This window comes from Perkinsus marinus, assembly GCF_000006405.1.
Source record: "Perkinsus marinus ATCC 50983 genomic scaffold scf_1104296966226, whole genome shotgun sequence".
Lineage (NCBI taxonomy): Eukaryota > Perkinsozoa > Perkinsida > Perkinsidae > Perkinsus > Perkinsus marinus.
Window position 1 is genome coordinate 51,746 of NW_003204003.1, and position 9,304 is coordinate 61,049.

The following is a 9,304-nucleotide window of genomic DNA, read 5'->3' on the forward strand; positions in this document are numbered from 1 at the left end:
TGTCACTATGGGGGATCGAACAACTTACAACACAACATGTAATGGATTGTGGGAAATCGTCACAGTATCACACACCAACCAGAGCAATACGGCTCACTCTTCACGGAAAGCGTACACGCCGTTGGACTCGATCAATTGGAATGCCCCCTCAGGCGGCTCGTTCATACCGTGAGCAACCGCGTTGCCATACAGGTCGAAAATGTTCACAGTGACAGCGTTGATACTTTTCTCCCTCACCAGGGCTTCAAAAGGCGGCGCGGCTAACTGACCGGTCGATAACACTGCAACTACTCCTTCGAGGAACGGCTTGAGACTTCTGCCCAGAGCAATGAGTCTATTGAGCACTAAAGTGTATAGCTGTGAGGCACCCGATAATGTGAGAGAGAATGTGAAGTAGTCATAATATGCTCTGAACTCTACCGCGTTCTCAGAGAAGTTGGGGAAATCCTCCTTGCAGTTGATGATGATATTCTGTGATGCTGTAACGGGGATGACGAGACAGTCCGGCGAGACCAAATCGAAGTCTATCAGCTTCAACGAGCCATCTCGAGGATCTTTCATAATATTGTCCAACTTAAGATCGTTATGAAAGGTCAATATAGAAAGCTTAGTGACCACTTCAAACAGCTGGTCCTCATCTATCTCCGAGAGGCTTTCGACAGGGACTAGTCTCTCCTGTACGAGGCACATACTGTGATCTCGACCGCCCATATGCTGACGACACCAACCATAGCCGTACACACGTCCGGTAACTCCGAGGTCGGCAGCCCTCATCATCATCTCGGGGAACCGCAACTGCAGTCGTTCAGTCTCTCTCGATGACATCCTTCGCAAAGCCACAGAGTCGTCAGCCACCACTTGGCAGTAACTCCCCTGCCCTATCCGCTCCACTTGAGGGTTAATGTCCATACCGGCTCTGAAAGTGGCGATCTTCTCCAAGTCAAAGGCTGTGATGAGGAGATCTCTCAGCTCCCCTGATCCTCTAGGGAGGGGCGTGAACCAATCAAGTGCCTCGAATGACAACCACACTCCACGAACAAGTCCTTTATTTGTCCGCAGGACCGCCGGCAGGGTATACTCGTCCTTAAGACTGTGAATGCATGGGGGTGCGGAAGGAGCACTCTTCTTCTTGCGTTGCTTGAAATATGACAACACTTTGAAATGTAACTCGAGAAAATCATAAGTAACACACCCAACTAGCTATCAACCCAACAGCAACAACAAGCAAGTCGGAGAACTCCCACTAGAGGTATGCAAATGTTGATGTTAATAATGTTACGAGTATAGCAATAATAACACAATCACCAAGGCTCTAGGTCGATGTGAACGTAGGAGTACTTATTGGCAGGCAAACTATCTCTTATCAGTCGCTCTAAGCGTTTGAGCTCTCTTGTCAGCGCCAGCAGAAACAGCGCGTCGTTCCGCATAAGCCAATCCTCTGCGCTGGAAGGGCCGCCTGACGAGGCTGCCTTCATTGACGCTGTCACACAATCAATGGGATCATCCTGAGGGGCGAGGGAGCCGTCCACAACTGCAAAGTATAAGCAACTCTCACCGATGCCCTTCCGTACGGCCAGAGCGCCCGATACGTCGGCCCTGGGCTCGTCACGGCCTCGTTAGCCTGGGTTATCTTCAACCGACGCCTCGTCACTGCTTCTGCGTTAAACTCAACTTCAGCCTTGAATCGAGCTGTCGTCTAAAGCTGAGCTAGTAGCCAAAAGACGGTTGGTGTTCTTGCTGTACCGTGCCAACCAGCTCCGTCTTAACATCATAGACTCCGACAACTACTGGGTCGGCCTCTAGTGATCGAATAACCATCTCAACTTCATCACTTGGGAGGGTCGCCCCAAGCAGAAGCTGTGTGCCTAGGGGAGATCCATCACCAACATCCAACCACGAAACCTAGCTACTCCTTCTGAGAAGATAGGCTCCAACCCCACTGACGACCCCAGACATCAATAACGATGCCATCATGTCCGGTATGGGAGATGCAAGGCAATAGGAGGCGACCTGAACGAGCCTCTAGGGAAGGGCAGAGACAAGCGATAGGGGCACGTACCACTCCCACTATCCCTATCGCAGCACCAAGGATACCACTGCCAGCCTCCAGAAACGTCGCGACTGGCATGACCTGACAATGCTGAGGACTTGCCGACCGAGCAAGACTGAGAGGCTCACGTCGGCTCCAGATCGAATCGCCTCAGAGAGGGCCACATTCTGCTGGCGGAGCTCTCGATATGCTTCGTTCAGCGCAAGTGCCTCCAAGGACGCCGATACGAGGAACATCCCAACCTGAAAGGAATACCCCGATCTCAGCAGCGCCTTCTCGAGCCACTACACTTACCGGTAGAGCTATGCCTGAGCCCAAGCCCAGCATCGACCCACCAAGAGCCGTAGAAGTAGCCGTTGTGGCGGGCAGTGACGACACCATCATACTGCTATAGTAATGCGAGAATAGGTCTTTGGTTGCCGTGTACCTCATAGACAACAACAATACACTATTCATTGACAAGGGAGGGGCCTACATCGGTATCATACCACCCACTGCAGTGAGGATGAAAAAAGACCTGTCAGCCGCAATGTTACGTTGCCGACCATATCCGTATCTAACGCCGCCAACCTAGAGATTCATCACTAAATACATTCCCTCACGGATGATGTATATCTCGTCCCTTCCCAAAACTAGCCAGCAGCGAGCTATACCGGTACCCATAATTGGCAACATCAGCTCCAGAATGCATCAGATCGGCGAATCTGCCAACACCCGCCACACTGCGAAGGATACTATCAATACGATGCTCCTCACACAGCGCTGCTCCCCGTCGAGATCCACACTATGAACTTTATGCTAGCAATACCAACATTGGAGAGCAGACCCTGCCACACCTAGCCAAAACCAGATAGTAGGAGTCCTCAAGGGCCAACCTCACACTCGCGGCACCACTGATGGCCTTGTCACTCGCCGACCATTTCCTCCATATTGCTAGAGAAGGGGTAGCCTCTGCCTCCTCAGCTGAGTCGTCCCATACCTTCCAGGATCATCATAGCAGTTATGAAGAACCCTTCTACCGTACATCATCCATGCCGTAGATGTTGAGCCTATGACGACTCTTGTGTGCTTCCGACTCGAGGTAGTGCTTGTAGCGGATCGCCATGGTCTCCTCGGACTTGTACCTATCCAATACAGATCATAGACATACTTCAAGAATAGAGCAAAAGCCTCGTGGAGCATATGCAAACCATTAAAACATATTCATTTCCTCACACTACCCTTTGCACCAACGACCGTTCGTATGCCTTTGCCGTTATTTCACTCATATACGTTCACAAGGCGAATACAAAACCATAGGAACAGGACGGATACAATACACTCTTCACTATCCATTTCCCTCCAAAGAGGCTCTCACTTCTTCCTAGCACACTGTATAACATCAGGCAACCGGTAGAGGGTCCACGACTGTTCATCCGACTCGTATGGGTTCTGCTTGTGGAAGGATGCCAGGTCGTCGAGGTCACAGTCCGACAGTCCGAACTGCTTGCGGGCCTCTGGGCGCCTTATCCAAACCTGAGGCCACCACAGTGAAGAGCCCATGAGTCTACCCGATCTACATGGTCGGGCTCTTTGAGCTGCCGTTGGAAGGCCGACATAGCCTTCCTAACCCACTCCCGCTCCATACCCTTGTTCGACCGCTCCACGTTACTTGCACGTTGGTCTGAGCAACAACAACATCAGCCTCGTATATGCTCTCAACCATTGCTGGGGGTGAGCCTACACCCAGGTGCCGCTGCCGGGCCTAGTGAGAGTGTCGATGTCATCAGGCTAGCTCCAGCACAACGGATCAAGGCACTCGGCGATACTCTTCGACTGTGCAGGAGTGTCGACCCTCGACTGCCACCGCCTCCTCCGACGCCGAAGTGGTAGTAGTAGGGGCTCTTGCTGAGGACCTCCAAACCCAGCATGGAGTGGCATATATGAAAACCCTAACAAGGTCGTACGAAGCAGGTGTAGGAAGATGCACAAGGCAAACTCTACTGCAAAAACAGCATTGACGACCTCCTTCACTATCCCACGTTGTTGGGTTTCAGTCGACACAGTAATAATCACACAGTTAAGACTATCACGACCACCTGATGATTTTCCCTCGCTATCATTATAAAGGTGCGTCCTTTCGCAGAGAGCACATTGTTGGGCAATATCACTGCTGGTCGTTGACTTCCTTTTCCCATACACCAACCTCACTACTAATGAGGATTGCGGTTGAGCGAGTACTCACACAACACGAGGATCGTCGTACTTAGGAAGACAGCGTACTCGAGTTGAAGGACAATAGTTGTTCTTGGTAGACGGTAATATGCTACTCTACTCTTTACTACTACTACTACGTCCTTGCGCTTTGTACGGGTATTTGGCATACCTGAAGCCCATTCTCCATCGCAACGTGCGCAGCGAAGATACTCACATGTAAGTAGCAACAGCAGTCAGAGGTGCCGAGAGGATCAGCTCGGTCGTCAGCGGTTTGTACAATATCACACTCCTCAAGAATGCCGTAAAGATGATGCCTGCTATAATGGAGAAACCCTTCTGGACCTGATAAGGCCAGCCATAACAAAAACAACAACGGTCATCCCTAACCACTCACACTGCCAGCGTATTTGGTGACCTGACCAACAAAGATGCCGCCCATAGCCGCCGTAACTGAAGGAGAGCAAGGGACTACATCGAGCGAAGACAAAGGGTGCTTACAAATCGGTATGAGCATAGTCCAGGTCTGGAGGGCTAAGCCAACCGCAGGGAGGTGACCTTCCTTGAAGAGCTCCCCTGTCGATATGGCTATCACTGAGTATACTGCTAGCTCAGCCGAGAAAAGGAAACTAAAGAGGAGGACCAGTGTTGGAATATATACTCCCTCCCCCAAGCTGAGCTCAAGAGTTCCCTCATTAGTGATACACTGATTGATGTAGTGTTTTCCGAAATTTCCAAGAATTTTTATATTGTCGACAACACACGTCCAAGTTGACCATGTGCATATTTTCCCACACTGCCGAGATCCCCGATGTAATGACGTATGCAAGGCAAATAATAACGTCACTCAAACTACACTTTTTCAATCTCAAGTGGAAGAAGTAAATCGAACATTCATTTCGAATTTGAACTTTCATTCCGGGAGAAACTTCTCTCACTCGTCGAAAATCAAATCTCACTTGCTGAATTTGAGATTGGAAAGGTTTACAACCCTTAGATAGGCCTCTTTCCAGATCTAATTAGTTCTCCCACCGCCACCGCAGTGTGCCCACTCATCGTAAGAGTGTAGGAGATCCTCACCTATTCCGACTATATGTCTGCAATGCCAATTCAGAGATAGATGCTCCGACACCCGATAGCGCGCTAGCAGTTAGAACCTGCGACACGATAAGCATAGATGGAGTATTCTACTTCTACACAGATGAGTCCCAGTCTAGGGTTTCGTTCGCCCTGGGCCTCCGGGGGCTCCGAAGCCTGACCTGACAAAACTTCACTTATCACACTACGCTGAGCTCGAGAGAGAACCCACCAATGCTGATCATAACGGCCGCAACGAAGAGCATTCCAAGAGCAAATAGCTGATGCCGACTCTGCCGTTTGCCAAGGAAGAGATAAGTCAACAGCTAAGAGTGATGAATGACCAGACAGGGCGCCACTGACGAGTGAATTACAGCAGTGGAGAGGAGCTTAGTCTGATTGACCAGGTTATAAACAAGGGGGTCGAGGTGTTGGAAGGCAATCTGGATGCATATATTCTGCATAGAGTAACTCATCGCAGGAAGAGCGGCCGCTAAAAAACTGCCACGTAGTGTCCATCCTTGCAAGGCGCTCGAGGCGGACCCTGACAAACTCTGCTCTGGAATCCGTGATACTACTACTCACTCACCTTCTGCAAACATGAGCCCGATCGCCAGGAAAAACTTCACAATTTCGGTTATAGTAACAATCGCCGACGACGGTATAGTCCTGATAACCATACACACTATCCCCTTCCTCCTCCTCCTCTCCACCTTTACCTCGGCGTGAACGTTGTGGTGATGAGTGGCTGACTGCCGTACTGTAGCGCCAAGAGGGCCATATAGAAGAGGCCCCTGGGCGATATAGCAGTTCGGCTCCGCTGAGTCGGACCGGCGTCACCATCATCAGACTTGCCGTCTGTGCTGGATTGACCATCAACTTCGTAGGTGAGCTCATTAGGGGCAGGGGACTCTTCCTTAGACCAACGACGAGGCTGGAGCTCTACCTCATCCTTGCTGACGGGTGAGCCAAAGGGTGACAACATACTGACCTATACTGAATCATACACGGATGAACCTAAGATACGCCTGGGGAACGCAACTCCTCCTCCTAGGATCTAGGGTGTATCCGAAAACGTGTGAAACACTCCTCACAGCAACTATACTGAACAACGATGACTTGGCAATTATACAAATATAAAGTACATACTAGTAGACTGTGGTTTACTTTAATATAAACATTACTACAATGGGGTCAATCATAGACTCCTCTTGGTGACAGGACTAGTAGCCATTTTCAGCCCACACCTCATTGGCAACTTTCACGGCCATAGAGAGTTTAAAGGGCTTCGGCAAAGGTGTATACGGTCCGGACATCTCCATTATCACATCTGCTAGGGCTGAACAAGAGCAACAACTATACCCACAACACGATCACGGAACGTGGTGTTGAAAGCTCTGACCGAAACATTGACAGCAAGGCGAGGGTATATGGGAAACGTCTGATGGTAGATCTCCCTCCCCCCTACTCTCACCATCCTTGTCTCGAGATCCCCACTTGAACCATCCACTATCCTTATCCTTCGCCACGTTGCCCTCAAGGCCCTCATCGCTGGACACCGTGTCGACCGGGCCTACCAATAGACCACAACGTGGAACTCGTAGTCGGGACCAAGGTCAGTAAGCACATCTATCCCTATCTATAAATATAAAGAAAATGCACTTCAACCGGCGCAGCAAGATTACGAACAGCTCAGAATCTACAGCATTTCCAGGTCAAGGTAATTTTTTACCGACAAATTTAATTTTCTACCCATTTGGTTAATGTTCTACCTTTTTAGTTAACATTTTACCCATGGCTTTAATAAAATACCAAGAAAATTAATCTAATACCCGGTTTATTTGAAAGTTTAGGAGTTTAATTTAACCAAGAACGTGCACGATAACCACGTGCACGTCGTGAAGGTCAATGACAACTCGAGGTCCTCGAGTCGAGGAATCGTGTCGCTGCTTCGGCAGTTATATTAATGTCGCACTTGCCTCGCTTGTCGCCCATTTTCGATAACTCAGAACTGGGAGCTGAAGAGTTGCTGATGAGCATGACCAAAAAACTCAACTTGTTCAACTACCTTTCTGCACCTTTACCTATGTCACTCTTCCGTATGATTTCTCAGCACAAAATTGTCTCAGTACATCCCTTGCTAAATTTATTTCAATGCTGGTCTATTGTTAACTCTGCACGCCCACATTATCATTGGGAGCGCCTTGATTAAATCAAACTCCTAAACGTTCAAATAAACCGAGCATTAGATTAATTTTCTTGGTATTTCATCAAGGCCATGGGTAAAATGTTAACTAAGAAGGTAGAACATTAACCAAATGGGTAAAAAATCAAATTTGTCGGTAAAAAATGAACCTGACCTGGAAATGCTGTAGTCCTCTCTATATAACCAACATTCACGAATAATATGATGCTCCGGACTGTGATAGAATCAACTTGACCCTTGTACCCGATTGGCCCAACAGACATCCTTCTAACCATTTCTCTCGCCGCTCCTGCCAGTACTCAGCGCCATAACGCTCGGGCAGGGGATTCACAGGCACAGCCTCCCGCGACTCAGCTGCTGCCGCCGCCGCGGCTCTGGCCTCATCCCAGTCCGGCTTGTCCGGATACAGATCGAAACCTAACAAGGGCCTACTACTACTACTACTACTACTACTACTACTACTACTACTACTACTACTACTACTACTACTACTACTACTACTACTACTACTACTACTACTACTTCCTCCCCTTATACTACCTTTGCCGCCTAACGCCGCATTACTCCTCCCTTCACTACATTCCAATGAAGTCAATAACCCCTTCACAGTCTTCAACTCCTCCCTCAGTGCCTTATCCTGTGGGCACAGCGCTATAGCCTTTCGCAGGCACTCTCTAGCTTTGTATAGAAGATCCTTAGGCTCAACACCATCTGAAAAGATGCAATGCCATCCATTGTGAATCCATCCATCCACCCAAGTACCCAACGCCTCCTCCGACCCCGCTGACTTGTCCTCGTATATATGCCGTAAACACACAGCCTTCCTAAAACCCCACCAGCTCATACACAGCCGCCCGTCCCGGGCCACTACCGGTAAAGGTATTTCGGGTTAGCATTACAATCATCTTCCGAACAGACCACCGCTGTCTCCTCCATCACTGTGAGGGCTCCTATATAGTCCCCCAACCGTTGTAGGCACAACGCCCAGTTACAACGGAGCGTGAGGATCCTGACGATGAGCACAAAGCCGATTCCCAAACACCCTAGCCCTTCCTCAAATGATTTCCACTCTGGCACATCTGTTCCCTCGTCCACATTTACCCCCTCAGCCCGTAGTACAAATTAGAGTCAACAGCCAGTCGGCAAGCCCGTGCATAGGTCTCCGCTGCCTTATCGTATTCCTTCTCTTTAAAAAGGGCGTTGCCTTCCCGTTTAAGATTCATCGCCTTGGTTGTGGGGGACTCTCCGAGTGCTAGGGCCCGCCGCAAGAAAGCCTTCATAAAGTAAAGTGACTACTGCTCAACGATGAGAGTAAGCGAGCCCATCCACCACCACTACGACGCCTTCCGCCCCACAGGAACTCCAGAAACAGGCGTGGACTCAACACTATAGGGGATAGAAAGTGTTACAGAGGAACATTCAAAACAGATCAAGTACAAAAAGTGTCTTCCTCGACAGAATAGGATACCATAACGCAGACACCCCGTGCCCACGAACATAGCAAGAACCTCCTACTACTCTCCTCGCCAACCCCCGTAGTAGTAGGGCTGTTGAGGCGGTGGAGGAGCGTACATAGGCGGTGGAGGAGGAGGGGGAGGAGGACCGTACGGTGCAACGGGTGGTGGCGGCGAGTACATAGGCTGATAACTACTCATCATTGTAGGCTGATAAGGAGGAGGAGGAGGAGCATACCCCATGGGCTGGGGTGGTGCCATCATCATCACAGGTTGTTGTTGTTGTTGTTGCTGAGGTATTACTACTTGCCCTGTACTATAGGC

General features: G+C 49.7%; 2 protein-coding genes across 2 annotated transcripts; both read right to left on the minus strand.

Moving 5' to 3' along the window:
• Nucleotides 1–93: 93 nt before the first annotated feature.
• Nucleotides 94–3,755, minus strand: Pmar_PMAR007631 (conserved hypothetical protein; the record flags this gene model as incomplete). Its single annotated transcript, XM_002769174.1, has 14 exons — nucleotides 94–1,167; nucleotides 1,556–1,696; nucleotides 1,744–1,865; nucleotides 2,011–2,131; nucleotides 2,179–2,292; nucleotides 2,345–2,477; nucleotides 2,526–2,606; nucleotides 2,653–2,754; nucleotides 2,807–2,886; nucleotides 2,931–3,029; nucleotides 3,075–3,174; nucleotides 3,408–3,565; nucleotides 3,610–3,678; nucleotides 3,702–3,755. 14 exons carry the CDS (start codon nucleotides 3,753–3,755, stop codon nucleotides 94–96), a joined length of 2,448 nt encoding a protein of 815 aa, XP_002769220.1.
• Nucleotides 3,756–4,291: 536 nt separating this feature from the next.
• On the minus strand, nucleotides 4,292–8,806 carry Pmar_PMAR007632 (UDP-galactose translocator, putative; the record flags this gene model as incomplete). Its single annotated transcript, XM_002769175.1, has 17 exons — nucleotides 4,292–4,415; nucleotides 4,461–4,588; nucleotides 4,641–4,696; nucleotides 4,745–4,872; nucleotides 5,324–5,400; nucleotides 5,441–5,502; nucleotides 5,553–5,646; nucleotides 5,695–5,864; nucleotides 5,910–5,989; nucleotides 6,040–6,311; nucleotides 6,568–6,659; nucleotides 6,795–6,893; nucleotides 7,770–7,943; nucleotides 8,067–8,237; nucleotides 8,289–8,350; nucleotides 8,398–8,535; nucleotides 8,646–8,806. 17 exons carry the CDS (start codon nucleotides 8,804–8,806, stop codon nucleotides 4,361–4,363), a joined length of 2,019 nt encoding a protein of 672 aa, XP_002769221.1. The 3' UTR covers nucleotides 4,292–4,360.
• Nucleotides 8,807–9,304: the final 498 nt, after the last annotated feature.